Raw genomic sequence first — 18,482 nt, 5'->3', positions numbered from 1 at the left:
TTAACGCTCGTCAGCTTAGAAAAAACATTCTGAGATCTCATTATTAAAACTGAATAGTTATTGTAATACTGTAACAAGTAACTCGAGTTATGTAATCAGATTACTTTTCCAAGTAACGAGTAAAGTAATGCATTACTTTCTAAATTTACAATAAAATACCTGAGTTACTTCTTCAAATAAGTAACTCAAATGACCTTTTACCCCGATCTTGGTTTCTGCCATAGTTTTTTTTTTCAAGTTCAAATCTGGCACATTCAGGATAGACCTGAGAGCTTCCTTTTGTACATCTGTAATATACTTTATAGTATGATAAATGTTAAACTATCCTTTTAATCAGAAATATAAGATGGGTTTATATATTGAGTACACTTCACACAGCTCTTATCACTGATGATGCCTTTTATTGTGCACAACCGTTCATTATTTATGAAACCAAAATGAATCCATTCTTTGTCAAACAGGTGCTAGACAGCTCCAGCTACATCTCCTTAAAAGACAAACCGAACGTCGCCAAACATTCACACATCTCAATGCAATGGTTACCAGCTTTCACCATTAAAAAAAGTATAAACAAAATGTAACAAACAAAAAAAAACCTACTAATACAACTACAAATGAAAAAGACAAAGACCAAAGAGCTGAGCAAATTGATCAAATGAGATATTCAACACTGGTTGAGGTGTGCAAAAATGTTGTGAGGTTGATGTGAATCTGTTCTGTCAGTAATACTGCATGTTGGACTACTGCATACATGTGCATTCACATACGTGTGTGACGATGTAAACTGCAGATACGATCACAGCGGGAGTGTACATGATATTGACAGAATTGATATCCATCACCTCTAGCATTTGTAGTCTGGAAACATGGCAAATGAATGTAGAATAAAAAAATAAAACATACATACATACAAAAAGACATGTGTGGCAAATCATAGAGGGCATGCACACCACACACACACACACAGAGAGTCCAGCTTCATCGTATAAAACGACTGACACTTTCACATGAACATGTCAATAATACGACAACATCCACAATCAGAAAGAGAAGGAAACATTACAGACATGTATAATATGATAACGTCATTCGTAATAGTGTAAAGAAACATATAAAAATACAAAAATAGGACGGTTACAATATGAAGATATGAGATACACAGACCACAGCTGCAAACGTAACTTTAAAATCCCTTGTCTCTACTCATCAGGTAGTTGCCACTAATTTGTAACAAAACAAAACGGTTTTTCCTTCATGTCGTAAATACTTTCTGTGGGTTTGGCCTGATACTAAAACACCCGTACACACACACACACACACAACACATAACACATTCTGAACCGAAATATCAGTTCTGGCATGAACACTGAATACTAAAATGTGTAATGTGATCTCAAGAAAATGATTAATTCAACTCAAAAATACAACACACATATTCAGCGTATTGTTTTCCTGGAAAGGAACCAATGTGATTCCCTGCTGTCGTTTCCCATTATTTTTTCATTGTCGATTAGTCACACACTCCAATAATTAAGTATTCTCATAAGCATGGCAATGAGATGTGAATGAAACAAGACTACTTTCACCTGTTAGAAGGGTAGAGTAACTTGTGATATTTGTGGCAGATGACGTGCACACATACCCCAAAAAAAATAACATGCAAACATCAATTATTGATGACATGACTTCCAGGTTTACAGTACATGTTGTCAGAGATGCTTCATACAAAGTAAACAGATTTAATACTAATTTGTAATCTCTCTTTTTTTTTTTTCTCATGCTAAAATCGAATTGTACATAATAAAAAAACCAGGCCAAACCACTGAAGCTTTCACATTGTCCCAAAAGTAAAACCAACATTCACCCGCACACATACAAAGTAACGATTACAAAGTCAAGTTTCTCTTCGGACTTACTCCAAATCGAGTGCTTCTATTAAAACAAATACAAAGTGATAAAAGAAAACATTAAGTCAGGACTAATTTTGACTTTATGCTTCATCCCTCCAAAAAGTACGATTTGGGAAACATTCTGAAAGTGCAATTTGTTCTTGGTTTTCTTTTGTTTTTGTTTGTTTCCATGTGAGTACCTAATGTATGTTGAGATGCTTCTGAAGTGCAGATCACGGGTACCTTGGATCCTGTAGTTCGACTCAAAGTTAAGCGATGTTACTCAAAATGGAGGACGGACAAGGAAATATTGAGCCTTGTGTCTGGTACTTGGAAGCAGGCTGTTAGGGTCAAGAGTGCTTTTGTTGGGTGTTAACGGGTTCGGGTTTAAGACCTTTCCAAAAGTCCAAACAAAGGTCTTTTTTTTTCTGGGGGGGTTTTTGTCAGTCTTTTTCAAGGTTATCTGTGTTTAGCTTTAGCTATTTATTTTGAATCATGTCATGTTCGAGATGCTGGCAAGAATTCATTTATATCATTTTCTCCCAAAAATGATGAAAGTGACAAAAAAGAAGATATCGCTCCAGTTATCTCTATATCTTTTGCTTTCTATCTCATTTCATTTCTTCTCTGGAATCACTGATCCCCTTTAAATCTCAACCTCTCTTTTACTGTGGTGGAGGCACAGGGGCGTTTGGATAGAGAGAATCCCCTGGTAGTGGAGTGCTGGAATCTGGAGGGAAAAAAACAAAATAATCTATAAGACAATTATACAACAATTATATTAGTATAAATATAATTATACATAATAAATATATTATATTAAATATAATTATCGGGGCCAAACACAAAAAAGCACAATGAGTTATGCAAGCATGACTACGACCTTCATTATTTTATGCAAAATGGCTAAACAATCATTAATACAATCACTAGTAATACGATTTAATTGCTTATCAGTTTTGACCAATAGTGGCGCAGTTATCAAATTATAATTGTGTGGTCAGTGTGAGGTGACAATGACACATAAAAAAAGTTTGGAAATTGGACCAACGGTCTAGGAGTGGAAAAAAATAGTTTTTCAGAGAAATTCAAAATGGCAGACATAATTCGCTCATTCGCTCTGTATGACTCAATGAATCTATAAAGACCCGTTTCAAAACTCTAAACTTTTCAAGTACCTTCAGGACATGGTGCTGATGACACATAACGAGTTTCGTAAAACCTTTCATGATGAAAAAAAAAAAATCTTTCTAGCGCTTATGGTTCAAAAGTTATTAGCATAAACGTAAATGCAACTTTGGACAGTTGGTGGCGCTAGAGGGATTGAGCATTTGCTGTGGTGAATGCTGGGACTGTCCTCTATCTGTGTGTGGAATTTCACAACTTTTTACAATACGGTTCTATGGGCTGCCATAGAAGTCACGAACGGAAGAAGAAGAAGAAGAAGAAGACGACTAACGGATACAATAGAAACAAACTCACCTTCAGTACTTGACCCCTAAAAAGTATTATTATTTATATTGAATTATATTAAATAGAAATATAATGAGAATTATAATAAATAATAATAATAATAAAAAAATAATAAAAAATAATTATATATACAGTATATATATATATATATATATATATATATAATACAAACAATAAAAAAGTACATTTATACCTGACAAAAATGGAAAAGAAACAAACACAATGTGACAGAATAAAAAATAATTTTTTTATTTTATTTTAATAAACATTTCTAAACCATAAGAACAATTATGGCCTATTTTAATTGTAAAAGCACAGCTGTTTTTAACATCGATAATAAGTAGAAATGTTTTATGAGCAGCAAATCAGCATATTAGAATGATTCCTGAAGGATCATGTGACACTGAAGACTGGAGTAATGATGCTGAAAATTCAGTTTTGCCACCACAGGAATACTATGTATTTTAAAATATATTAAAATAGAAAACAGTTATTTTAAATTGTAATAAAATTTCACAATATTACTGTTTTTTATTGAATTTTTGTTCAAATAAATGCATCCTTGGAGAGCATTCAAGGCTTTTTTCAAAAACCTTTAAAGAAATCGTATCGACCCCAGACTTTCGGACGGTGGTGTATGTACGCTGGACAGGTACTGTATATATACCCTCACAGTGTGTGTGCATGTGTCATTACCGTGTGCTGCTCCAGCCTGTGCGTTGGTCGGGGGAGAACTGTGAGAGGCAGGTGGAGGAGCTTCACTGTGAGCATTAGAGGCGGGCACAGGGGCGGGGCTTGCCGTTGGGGGCGGGACAGATGGAGTGACAGGTTGGTGGGGTACAGCTGGAGTACTGCCAGACTGGTTGCCAGGCTGGTTGCTATGATGCTGGTGTTGGATCTGCTGGAAGTGTTGCTGTCTGGCTCTCATCTCTGCATACTTCAACTGCTCCATATGAAACGACTGACGATCAGCAAGAAGCTGCTGCCTCTGATACTCCAACTAGAAACATAATATACATATATTCATATTCATTTCTAATTAAAGGAACAGTTTCCCTAAAAATATGAAGATTTTCGGTGAATAATGATGACTTTGATTCCTCACATTGTTTTTTTTAAAAGACTTGTAATGTAGTGCAAAAATAATTTGAATAATTTTTTTGGAGCTTGACAGCCCCTGGTCACTGTACGATTTCTTTTACTTATTTTTTCATATTTTCGGGCAGCAAAAATCATAATTAAAAGATGATACATTTCATTTTTAATTTTTTTTCCAGGTAATTTGTTCCATTTATTTTTCTTAAATCTGTCTCATAAATATTCATGCTTTTCAAGCCTTTAGAAAATATAATGCATTAAAACACATGACAAACAAGCAATTTCAGATGTAACAAGTAGTCTGCAAATTTATAATACATTTTAACTTTTGATTATTTATAAAAAAAAAGATATAGTGCATTATAATGTACATTATGAATACATTTATAATGCATTATACATAAAGGCTTTAAGTGTAACCAAAAAAACGAATAGAACATTTTAAAATAAATATAATTAACAGTTATTAAATTATAATAGTTATTAAAATGTTCTTATACTTGTTTTAAGAATGTTTAATTTTTTACAGGAAAACGTTTTTTTTTTTAAGTGCATGAAAGAAATAAAATCATACAGGTTTTGTAAAAAGGTTGTTCTTTTAGGCAACAAATCTACAAAGCTTTTGTTATAATTTAATGAACCTGACAAACCACTGAAAGTAAATATGCTTGATTATTAAACAAAAACCACATTGTCCATGTGGCCTTACCGCCTCTCTCTCTCGGTCCATGATGGTCTCCAACTCTTCAAAGTGTCTGAGTTTGATCTCCAGTTTCTTCATCTGGGTCTCCACCAGCAGAGCCACCAGAGACTTGATCTTCCTCTCCTCCACCGCAGCCAAGTGCTGAAAGAATATAGGGTTCAGTGTTTAATTTCCAGGAAAGCTGTATGTTTTCTCACTATGATGCCGCCTTTTCACGCACCTTAGCTTTCACGGCAGCAGCAGCAAGCGCCGAAGCAGCAGCAGTGGACAGGTTTCCCTCTCCTACATCTCTCTCCACCTTTGCCTTCTTCTCTCCCTCACTCTCTCCATCCCTCTGACCCTCTTCGGATCCCTCCTTCCGTTCTTTCTCCTTCTCGCCATCGGCTGTAGGGATCCAAAAGAGTTCAGGTAAGTAACTTCACCTCTGTCTCTATATATGCATTAACTATAACGGTTAATGAAGGCAACACATACTACAGTGGCAGTTTTGTACATGTCGTCTACAACTGATTAGTTTTTTTATTCTAATCTAGTGCATAGCTAGATAGACAACTCATTTGGTTTGGGCAAATAATGCATTAGTGTATCTGCATCACACTATACATCTGCATATTTTAACCTTTTATGTCTTCTTATAAGTCCTGTTTTTTTATTCTGCCGGACTTTTATCTTGCACATATATTTTATTGCTGTAAACACACCCATTTCTGAATCTGTTTTCTCCGTCTCTCTGTCTGTCTCCCCTTCTCTCACTCTCTCTTCCTCTTTCTTGCCGTTCTCTCCTTGTTTTTCTTCCTCCTCACTGGGTCCATCTTTGCTCTCCTAAAATTTAACAGACACAGGAGATTAATGTGTTAATATTAAGAACATTTTTATATTTTTTTAATATTAAGAAATTTTAAGCAGCTCAGCTTTTTTAAACATTGATGATAATATCAAGAAATATTTATTAAGCAGCAAATCAATAAATTACAATGATTTCTGAAGGATCATGAGACACTGAGGAATGGAGTAATGACGGCGGATTTTTTTATTAACATTGCCATCACTTGAATAATTACTACTACTAAAAATTACATTTTAAAATAGATTTTGTTTGTTTTAAATTCTAATAATAATTCACAATATTTTTGTTTTTACCATATTTATCAAATAGATGCATAGATGCATCTTTGGTATAAATAATAAACTTCCAAAAACATCATTTAAAATCTTACAGATGTGTGTTTATGTATATATTTGAAGACTTCAGATGCAAAAGCTTCTAAGTCCATCTAAAATATTTGTTTAATATTAACATTTTTATCAGGCTCCTATGTGCAGGTTTCTACCCAAGTACCGGCATTTCTGAATGGGCTGAGGCTGGGATTTAGTGAGTCTGAAGTGAAAGTATTTGATGAGTGTATTCTAGACAGAGGTGGCTTTTAGGGGCTTTTGCATTGGATATCTTCTCACACACACAAACATATATATATATATATATATTACATGGCTTGGTTGAATTGTAATGTAGAATGCGGTCTGTTATTTCTTGATAACAGACCGCTGCTAAGTATAACACACCGTTGCCATGAAAAACAGAGCGTTGCTATGGACGCAGGATTCTAACCGTAGAGACGGAACGGACTATTTTCTTTAGCGGAAGCAATACAATCGTTTTTAAATCAATAAACTCCTTTTTAAATCAATATTTTGTGTCAAATTATTGATTTATTTGGTAGGTAGCCATGTAATAAGCAGGATAATGTAGAGCGAGGCGGTTGTTATAGCGAATACAACCCCGATCCCTTACATATATATATATATATATATATATATATATACATACACACACACAACTTTTTTCCCTGCCCGGTTTAAATCAGATTTTGAATCCAACATTTTCAATGCAGTCTCAGACTTTTGGAGTACACTGTACATATTTTGTCTGTACACACCTTATTGTCTCTCTTATCTTGGCTGGACTGACCATCACTGCTTTTATTCTCCTCATTTCCATCCTCCGCTGAAAAACAAACATACACAGTTAATTTCTCTCACTATTTACTTTAGGGAAAATAAGTGAAAATGTGTTTGTTCACTTACCGGGTTTGTCAGAGTCTTCAAGACCGGTTCCTGCGATGCCGCTGCCCTCCAGGCCGTAGAGAGGGTCTGACCTTCCGCTTGCTCTGGCCGCCTCCTCCACTCGACGTACATGAGCCTCCACCAATGCAGCTGGTACCTCCTCCTTCATTCGAGAGAACTCCTCTGAGAAAGAGAAGAGAAACATGTTCATGTAGAAAAATACAAAATACAACTACTTTTATGATAGATTTTCGCCCTTTTTGGAGCTTGAGCTCAGTTCCTATTCACTACTGTTGTATTTAAAAAAAATTCAGTTACAGTCATTTTGAGGGTAAGTATATAATGGTTTTAATTTTTGTTTAAACCATTACTTTAATAATGTAAGTTCTCACCAAGCGCAGATTTAGCTGCAGCTGAAGCCACTCGAGGGTCAACCACAGAGGCCAGGAACGCCACAGTGCTCATGACAGGGTTCCCCGCTTGACTGAACGGAACCGGCTGATAGGCTAGCGGGCCCAAGGGGGCGGTGCTTTCCTCCAGGTAGGGGTCCTCAATCGGTAGACGCAGGAAGTGGAGAATGCACTCATCCTGTGTGCGGCTGCCCACGTGCTCCGATACTTTATTCCAGTCATCTTTATACATCTCTAGACCCTGAGAACAAACAGGAATCGTAATGTGAGTGCAAAAGAGCGGAAGTTGAGTCAACACTACACAAAAGTTTGCAATCAGTAAGATTTGCATTAAACTGATCAAAAGTGACAGTAAAGACATACAGTAAAGACATTGATACAAAAAAATCTATTTCAAATTATTTTAATTCAAAAGTTTTTATTTATCAAAGAATCCCAATTTACACAAAAATATTAAATATTATATATAAAAAATACTAAGCAGCACAACTGTTTTCAACATTGATGATAATATGAAATGTTTCTTGAGCACAAAATCAGCATGTTAGAATGATTTCTGAAAGATCATGTGACAATCAAGACTGGAGTAATAATGCTGAAAATTCAGCTTTGCCATAACCGGAAAAAATTACATGTTAAAATATATTAACCTAGAAAACATTTAGAAACCAATAGAAACCAATATTTCACAAATTTCTGTATTTTTTAACAATTAAATGCAGCCTTTGTGAGCATACGAGACTTTTGTACGGTAGTGTAAATTGTAATAAAAAAAATATAAAAAATGACTAGTGGTCTCAGATTTTTTATATGTATATACAGTACCTCCAACAGTAGCAACGTCTCCTGGTCCGTCCATTCCCGAGTGGCACTGGCAGCATTTTTATTCTGTGCAATGACAAAAGAAGGTCCTTAATCTTTCTCACAGTGATCAAAATCATCTCCATACTTCATATTACAAAATTCCTTTCAACCTCACACATTCTCACACTCTCTCTACACCATGTGTGATATTTAATGTGCGGCTCTTACTTTAACTGGACCACTCTTCTTACTGTACACATCTGTCCTCAACCCAAAGTTCTGTAAGTCAGCAGGTTTGTCCTTCACTTTGTCAGGGAATGAGAGCATCTGTTGAGAAGATGAAGTCTAGAGGGAACGAAGAGAAGAAAAGAGCTTAGATAACCAATCAAGTGAATATAGACAACAATTTACATGGAAAGTGTGTTTTTAAGGGCTGTCGCAGAAAAGAAAGAAAAAATAAGTCATGTAAGAAATAATACAAATTCTAAATTTTGTGTGGATGACACCTCTAGCAAGAATACATGTGTGTTTTATTTTACCTGGGATGCTTTAGGCTGTAGTGGTACCAGACTTGATGGAGTATCTGCCAGTACGTGAAAGTGTGAAGTGGGTGGAGGCCCCATGGGAGTGGGCCGACTTTCTGAATCCACCTGATAGTTAATCAAACCCCACTGTTCCAGAAACGCATGGACTCTGTTCACACACACACACACACTTTCACGGTCAAAATTCATCAAAGTCAAAAAGAAGTTAAAGAACCATGCATATATAATATAAACAGGTATTTTAGAGGTGTAATTCTTTTCCCAGACCTCATAATGGCACAAACATCTCCAGCCAGGTTTCTACGGCAAGCTGTGGAGGTCAAATACTCCTGTGGGTTCAGTCTGTACGTGTCGATCATGAAGTTACGGTACGCCAGATAACTGTAACACAGCAAAGCGTGAAGATGAAACGGGGTGGATAAAGCTAATTAAAGTGCCCCTATTATACTTTTTATATGACCTTTCATGCAGTATCTAATATAGCTGTTTGTGAATGTAAAAGGTCTGCAAAGTTATATATATATATACACTACCGGTCAAAAGTTTTAGATCGGTAAGATTTTGTTTTTTTAAAAGTCTCTTTTGCTCATCAAGGCTGCATTTGCTTGATTAAAAATACAATAATAATAATATTGTGAAATATTATTACAATTTAAAACAGTTATTTTCTATGTAATATACAGTAAAGTGTCATTTATTCCTGTGATCAAAGCTAAATTTTCAGCATCATCATTACTCCAGTCTTCAGTGTCACATGATCCTTCAGAAATCATTCTAATATGATGATTTGATGCACACCAAACATTTTTGATTATTATCAGTGTTGAAAACAGTTTTTTACATTTTTATTTCAGGATTCTTTGATGAATAGAAAGTTCAAAAGAACAGCATTTATCTGAAATAGAAAGCTTTTGTAACATTAAACACTAGCGTTCAAAAGTATGGGGTCAGTAAGAATTTTTATTTTATTTTTTGGGGGAAATAAAATAAATCAATACTTTTATTCATCAAGGGTGAGTTAAATTGATCAAAAGTTACAGTAAAGACATTTATAATGTTAAAAAATAATCTATTTTAAATAAATGCTGTTCTTTTGAACTTTCTATTCATCAAATAATTCGGAGAAAAAAATTGTACACAACTGTTTTCAACATTGAAAATAATAATGAATGTTTTTTGAGGATAAAATCAAATTAGAATGATTTCTGAAGGATCATGTGACACTGAAGACTGGAGTAATGATGCTGAAAATTCAGCTTTCATCAGTGGAATAAATTACACTTTAAAATATATTAAAATAGAAAACAGTAATTTTACATTGTCATAGTATTTCACAATATTAATGTTTTTTTTTTTTTTTTAAATAAATGCAGCCTTGGTGAGCAGAAGAGACTTATTTTAAAAACATTAAAAATCGTACCGATCTAAAACTTTTGACCGGTAGTGTATATTATAAGGAAATAAAAGTATTTTTTGACCTTGGATGAATGTCATCCTCCTACCTGTTGTAGAAGACTTCAAAACAAAATGAATAACGTTTAAAATAGCATAATGGGAGCACTTTAATGAGGGTCAATAGAGACACATTTAAAGTCAAATCAATCTTTGTGTATCACCAACAGATATTCTTACATTTCAGGAGTCTTCGACTTGTTCTTCCCATTGAAAAACTCAGGAAGTGCTCTGCGCTCTATAGCATGGACACTAAAAGAGACAGAAATAGACAGTTACATTTTTTCTGACTCTTGCTTTTTATTTCAAGACAAAACAGAATTGCCAATTGCTTCCTATCTAAATGGCCGATTCTTGATGAGAATACGTTTCAAAGCTGTGTATAGTCACAGTACCTGTTATAGTCAAACCAAGCAGCATAGCTAGGGATAATGATATGATGGGTCTGTTCAGTGACATTATCCTCATGAAGATCCGATCCCTTCACCGGTTCTCCTTTCACACTCTGGGAACCTTCTTCTTCCTCCTAGAAACACACAAACGTAAAGCTAACCACGAATGCTGCTCATGAAATACAGTGGGATTTAAACATCTGACACCATATTGATAACCTAGTCTAATTTAAATCTGGAAATTAGCAAAATGTTAAGATTTTGATCAATTTAACTCTTTCAATTTAAAGGTCAACAATCAAATCCTGTTTTACAGAGTTCATACAACTAGAAATACTATGAAATTCTTAATATTTTCTCTTAAATTGTTATGATCCTTTAATTTATACATAAAAATTTCATTTAATAATAAATTAACATTTTAGCATATTACTATTATTATTATGCATTTATCTATTATTGAACTTGTGAGCAAAGCAAAAAAAAAGTGAAATGTAGTGTTTATAATTGCTGCTATACCTTTCCTACAGTCTCCATTGATTCATCCTCTTGCTCATCTAGGTGTGATAGCAGAAGAAAACAAAAACTGAGAGTTTAATTCATTTTGCACATACACTTTTACTTTATGGTACAAAAAAATACATTGTTAATTAGCACAGAAAGCTGAAGTGTGTGCTTTTCATGTGCTCGTCATTAAAATGCTTCCTCCGATTCCAGCTCAATGTGCGAAGACAGCTTTAAGCAGACATCCTTTACTTTTGCAATTCCACTTGGTGCCATTAATGGCACAGAAAAGACACACTTCACCTTTCGGTTAGTCTGAGTGTCAGGTGTGTTAGAGACAGAAGCTACTGTAGTAGAGACATACCCAGGTCAGTCATAGTGCCTCCTTTCACTGGAGTAGAATCTGAATCCTTCTTAGTCACTACACACACAAATATCAAGATTACACACAATAGAGACTAAATGGTTAGGTAAAAAGATGTGTGTGAATTTACCTGTTTTAGGTAGTGTAGCTTCCTCCACTGCAGGCACAGGTGAGGGTTCATCTAACTCTTTAGTCAGATCTTCCTGTTCTTCCTCTCTCTGTCCTCTTTTGGACTTAGTGTAGGGTGTAGTGGGTCTACACACACACACACACACACACACACACACACACACACACACACACACACACACACACACACACACACACACACACACACACACACACAGGTTCGTACAAAGACACACAGAGAGCGTCATCTTTACATTTCCAGTGCATCCATTGATTTCAAGAGATAACATGCCAGATCTTAAATACATTATTTGATAGACTTAAATCTATTTTGTGAGTAATGCCAAACATTATTTGGCACACAAACTTAAATTCTTCAAACTTAAAATATCATGCTTTTAGTGTTTTTAAATGCTTTATGCATTTTCTGACAAAATGCTGAAATTTAGATGCCCCGTTTTTATCTTTCTGAAATTATTTCTTCTCAATATTTTTTCATTGTTTCAAAATATTTTGTATGTAACATGTCTTGTGTTTAAAGATATTTAAATATATATAGGGATAAGAGTTTAGGAATCCATTGAAATCCCCATATTTGTTAGCCACTAATCTGAATATTAAGGGCAGACACTTCCTCCTATGGTGGATATGGCCCTGGTACTTTGGGCCTGTGATGTGAAAATAAGATTTCATATAATTCATACATTTAAATAATAAATACATTTCTGAAATTCTCTAAAACAAATATCACTGTTTCATGAGAATCAATGGTTTAAGATTCCGTAATAAAAAATACCCTTTCTTGGTGTTTTTCTTCTTGCTCTCCTGTGGTGGAGGGGTAGGAGATGGAGACGGGGAGCGTTTCCTCTTTTTGGCACTGCTGGGTTTTTTATCCCTCCTTTCATCTGGAGTGCTCACTTCATCTGTGAGAGTCTTCGCTGAAATCCTCTTCCTCCTCGGTCCTCCCTCTCCCACCTCATAGTCTTCCTCATTCATCCACTCATTAAACTGATCCAGGTCCAGAATCCACTTGGCATGAACCTACACACGCAAACACATAAACTTGTAGTCAGTTGACAAATGGCTGGATTTCTCAGATAACCATCAGATAATCAGTGGTTTTATAAAAAAAAAACATGATAGGCAGAGAGAGCATGTACAAGACAAAAGAGACAAAGAAAAAGAGAGGTAAAGGACTGGAGACAGATGGAGAGAGGTAAGGGGGGGGGGGGGGGGGGTTCTAACCTTCCTGGGCTTCTCAGCAGTGGGCGGATCCTCCACAGCAGCCTCCACCTCACTGGCTGAGATCCATGTGTCATAACTGCATCATGAACACAGCACATTAATCCTGCATTCATATACACACCTGAACTGTGTATGTGTGTGTGTGTGTGTGTGTGTTCACCTATCAGGCCAGTAGCCCCAGTGTAGCAGCATCTGTTTGTCTCTCTTCATTACAGGACGGACCCACTCTTCTGAAAACCACACACATACCAATTACAATATTACTGCAGAAAACCATTCTTCTTTTTAAATGGAGGGGTACAAAGGGGCTAAAAGCCTTGACAAATTGCCTTTTTAATGAATTTTGGGAGAAAATACGAGGGACATTTTACCCTAGGGGGGAGTTTAGCCCCATTGTACCCTACACACACGTGTGTGAACTGAGAATGTATATTTTTACACTATGAACAACACACAGCAGAACGTACCGTCCTCCAGACTAGCAGGAATAGGCACCACTACATGGGAGCTAGAAAGCTTATCTTCAGTCACAGACCCCTAAACACACACATACATGTCAAATAAGATGTCATGTCTTGATCCAGACTGACTTCAAAGAAATAAAGTATTGAAATATGGACTGGCCGATATTTAAAATATAAGTCATAAAAATGTCAATGATTTTTTTAATTATGCAAATATAAAATTAAGCAACATTGTAAATAAAGATGTATCAGTAGGTTAGTTTTATACCTTAACTTTGAATGTATTTCAGGGCATATATATATATATATATTTATTCGCCACATTTTATTACTCAACAAGGAGGTTGTAATGTCACTATTTTTTAAGTAATTAAACTTACAGCTTCTATGCTAGTAGAGAGATGCTGCTTAGATGCAAGTAATCGCACATCTCTCTCTATGTCTGATGTGATATCAATATGTTTCTTACCTATATGAGACACATATTGAATATTATAAAAAGCAAATAAAAAATTTAAAAAATTAAATGAATAAAATAAATATACTTTTTAAAAACACATTATCCAGCCATAACTAGATGGCCTTTGTAACAACTAAAACTAATGGTTTTTGGAAGTACCTGGTGTCGTTTGATGATGTCCTTCAGTTTTCCCAGTAGCTTGGGCTCTATCTCTGAACTCAGGTAAATCACAGGTCGGGACAAACAGTTATTCTACGAAGGAAAAAACACATCATTATTCAATCTCATATATGCACATACAAATAAATCCAACCATTTGATGACTGCAAGTAAATGTTCATCTGACTGGATGACTGTGTGTGTGAAATTGTGCGTCTGATACACACCTGTACCAAAGATTTCTCTATAGTCATGAACATTTCAACATTGCGGTCCATTCTCGAAGGGTTCTGGAAGTCAAATCTCCTCCTGATGGGTACAAAAGTGAACAGCTAATGAGTATGAATTAGGTTTTTGATCCGTAATCATTGAAGTGGCACTTTATGTCTCACTGGTAAGTACTTTAACACCACAGGGTTACTACACTAATAGAAAGTTGAAATGCAGCAACATAAAAATGTCATGCAGAATCTATTCAGGAGCATAAGGACCAATTGACACCACGATGGAGGCGAATCACGACTCTCTTGGTGAGTGTGTCATAAGGTTGAGTGTCAGAGAAATTATACAACAACTGATTAAGCCACTCAAATAAGTGGCAAACATACAGGTACATGTTAAATTAATAGATTCTTAAGTAGTCCACATAATGAATATATTTTACATTACATCCTACCTATAACCTATATAAGTGGCTGAGGATGGTGTCTCATGGAAAAACATTTTTACAGTCATCCTAAAATAAAAATCAAAAATATTTTGTTGATTTAAAAAAAATAAAAATTGGAATAATATAATAATAATAATAATAGTACTGACATTTCTAAACTTGCTCTATGGTAAAGTATTAAGGCATTATAGACATTATAAAAGTGCTATACAAATAAATTTGACTGGACTTGATTTATATATATACCAATGAGCCAAAACATTATAACCACCTGCCTAATATGCTGTTGGTCCTCTGTATGCTGCCAAAACAGAGCCGACCCGCTAAGGCATAGCGGATAGACCCAGGATAGCCTTCGTTGCCCTCATGCATCGATGAGCCTTGGGCACCCAACACCCTGTCAATGGTTTGAGCTTTCGAACCACTGCTGACTGGGAGCAACCCACAAGCCATGAATAGGGATTTCAGGGATACTCTGACACAGTCGCCTTGCCATAACAATTTGTCCCTAGCTTGTCAAAGTCGCTCAGATCTTTATTTCTGCCCATTTCTCCTGCATCCAACATGTTGAGTATGATGGTTGGGATGGTTTTGCTTACCATCTAATCTACCCAGACCTTAATATGTGGCCTTCTTAGGAGATGATCAACGATGTCATAATGTTTTGGCTCAGCAGTGTGCATATATATATATATATATATATATATATATATATATATATAAACCAAAAATATAATTTTTCATTTTCATAATTAATTTACATTTAATTTACAGAATTATAGTGTCAATTAAATAATAAAGAGGAGTGAAAGAAAGAGAGGGAGACAGAGGACCATTACCATCCTTGATCACTCTTAAACTTGTAGGCAGCCGCCAGAATATGACACAGGGCTCCTCCAGATTTGAAATCCAAAAAACACTTCATCTACGGGAGAGAGGAGAGGATCATCAGAAATCTACATGGTGCACTGATTACTTTAATGCATTCAACTCAATACTGTTATGAAAGAAGGCTTGTGTGAGTACCGGTAGTTTAGTAAGGGGAGGGTTGCTGACATGTCGGCCAAACACTTCCTCCTGAAACTGAAGCAGTTGAACCACCAGACTCGACAACGATTTATTGGTGGGGGGCTCTGCTTGAATATACTAGAAAGAACCACAGAAAGTTTAAGGAGCTAGACAGCATAATAAAAGGAAAATACATAAGGATTAGTCACAGAGTAATACATCAACCAGGCAGATTAATCATTTATTATTTGGCCATTCTGATTCATCAGAATTATATTTTTGTTCATTTTTGTGACCGTTGCAATCATTATATTGTATTACGTATAATGTGAGGCTCAAATTCATGTTAATTCAAACTTTCACTCAAATTTAATGCTGATAATATAAATTATATTAAATTACAACATTTTTAAATAAATACACTTTCTGTAAGATTTCACCAAGTCATTGATCTAAAACACATGGACATGCTTGATGTCAGCTTTCCTCCATAAATAAATGGAACATCTACGGAAAAAAAAAATCAAATCAATACCTTGAATCAGTTAAATGACATAAAAGCGAAGGATGCTCTGAGCAAGATGTAAATGACTGAACATCAATGCATCCTCATCCTCAAACGCTGTGATGACAGTGCACATATTTTATAAATAAGTTTCATATTTTTATTTGAATTTTATTTATTTACTTAGGTTTCTGTATTGTAACATTTATTTCATAATATTATTATTGCAATAATTCAAGTGTAAATGGATTAAAATTATGTTTGCTTTGAATTAGATTATATAAAAAGACGTTTTATATGTAAAGAATTTATTTCTTTACCTCATATATGAAATGCATTAACAATTTCATGCAACTGAGGTGTTTCGTTAGCGGGAAATTACATTTCGTTGCAACCTATAGTCGAATTCCACACATTGTTTTATCGTATCAAGTAATTTCCAAGTGTAAATTATACAGAGAAATATTCTTCACATCCGAGTGTGAATTTCTCATCGTCTGTATCACATTGCTGCTTTTTATAAGCACAGCGCGCGAGATTTGGCTGCACATCTGGATTCACGCACTTGCGCTGCCAATACCGCAGCCCCGTTACACGAGCTGGCCTTTCTTGAATAAAAGAGAAAGGCCATTCATTAAAACCTGTTAGAGAAGGTCTAATGACTAGCCAGAGATGTAGAAACGACATCAGATATTGAAGATGAAGCCAATTCTTGGGTACGTCTTAAGACTTTTCTCAAGACGCGCATGCAGCATCTTCTATTGTCTGAGACGCGTCAGACTGTGGATTTTAAACAGCTGGATTTCTCTCCATCTCCTTTCCTGCCCTCCCCTCTCCTTTCTGACTACCCGCATCGAGTCTATCCTTTCCTGCACAAATAACTCAATGACCGTTCGTGCTGGTTACAAATAAACGAATGGTACCTTTTTATAATTCTTGCCCAGCCAAACCCGGACATTGTCGAACTGCGAGACGGTATCAGACGCTTCGAAATATTTTACATTCGGGCCGCCGTCTTTCTTCCGTACCGCCATCTTTGTCTGCTCCAAAGTTTTGCCACCCACCGCCCCCTGGCGGTCATTTGTTATTTTGCTAGAGTCAATGACTGTGAAACGACCCCCATTCTGGCTCAAATTCTAGGTTTACGCTTCTCTTGGAGCTTTGAGAAAACTAGAAACAAAATGGCGGACAAAGGGGACCAGTGACTTCCCTGTATCCCAACCCCCTTCTCCGAATAGTGAATCACATCTCCACACTGAGCTTTGCACAATAGATTGTTGTAGTCCTCGTATTTTAGTAACCTCGATGGTTACTAAACCTACCACCTGGTTCAAAGTAGCCTCATATTTCTCTCAAGCTGTAAAAATGTAAAGGCAAATCACTTGATTTTTTTAACGCTCAATAACAGTCTACTTACCACGCACCAGCAAACAGCTAGTCATTTTGAATGGCTAGTGATAATGAGCAGGAACGAAATTTGTCTGTCAACATCCCATACATGCAATAACTTAGGATGTTGTTAAACTGGATGCACTTGACCATCTCGAACTTTTCAAGTTCAAGTCCAGTCTTCAATTAGCAATACCTAAAAGTATCCAATAGGTGTCGCTGCTGTCTAAAGTACATTTGTCAGTGCTGCGTTTGGTTTGCTTTGTGCTGGTGGTTCGGTAAATAGATTTACCTGGCAACATAGTTTAATCTCATGTTCTGCCCATTTAATGGCTCAGTAAACATGCTGATCAATATGATAGGCCTATACCTCTTCACTTTTCCTAATCTATCTATCTATCTATCTATCTATCTATCTATCTATCTATCTATCTATCTATCTATCTATCTATCTATCTATCTATCTATCTATCTATCTATCTATCTGTCTGTCTGTCTGTCTGTCTGTCTGTCTGACTGTCTGTCTGTCTGTCTGTCTTTCTGTCTTTCTTTCTGTCTTTCTTTCTTTCTTTCTTTCTTTCTTTCTTTCTTTCTTTCTTTCTTTCTGTCTGTCTGTCTGTCTGTCAGTCTGTCGGTCTGATTGTCTATCGATGGATAAGTTTTCATGTTCATGTCTATGTAGACTACAGAATAAGTTTGTGAGAATCTTTCACCCTTCAGTGCTTTTTCAAATGATATTTGAAACTGTGATTGTG

General features: G+C 35.7%; 1 protein-coding gene across 1 annotated transcript; it reads right to left on the bottom strand.

Moving 5' to 3' along the window:
* Positions 1-382: 382 nt before the first annotated feature.
* On the bottom strand, positions 383-17,394 carry smarcc2 (SWI/SNF related BAF chromatin remodeling complex subunit C2). Its single transcript, XM_084426614.1, has 26 exons — positions 17,262-17,394; positions 15,852-15,971; positions 15,665-15,750; positions 14,383-14,464; positions 14,156-14,248; positions 13,540-13,609; positions 13,233-13,302; positions 13,073-13,148; positions 12,624-12,868; positions 11,829-11,953; positions 11,699-11,755; positions 11,350-11,387; positions 10,834-10,964; positions 10,619-10,690; positions 9,254-9,367; positions 8,981-9,134; positions 8,670-8,786; positions 8,463-8,525; positions 7,620-7,878; positions 7,249-7,410; positions 7,101-7,168; positions 5,865-5,985; positions 5,384-5,547; positions 5,170-5,304; positions 4,059-4,362; positions 383-2,619 (listed from the first exon to the last, which is right to left on the bottom strand). The coding sequence occupies exons 1-26, from the start codon at positions 17,370-17,372 to the stop codon at positions 2,555-2,557; spliced, it is 3,102 nt and encodes a 1,033-aa protein (XP_084282740.1). The 5' UTR covers positions 17,373-17,394; the 3' UTR covers positions 383-2,554.
* Positions 17,395-18,482: the final 1,088 nt, after the last annotated feature.

The sequence above is a fragment of the Rutilus rutilus genome (genome assembly GCF_951802725.1).
Source record: "Rutilus rutilus genome assembly, chromosome: 12".
NCBI lineage: Eukaryota > Metazoa > Chordata > Actinopteri > Cypriniformes > Leuciscidae > Rutilus > Rutilus rutilus.
The sequence above is the reverse complement of the archived record's forward strand: the minus strand, read 5'-3'. Positions and strand labels throughout refer to the sequence as shown.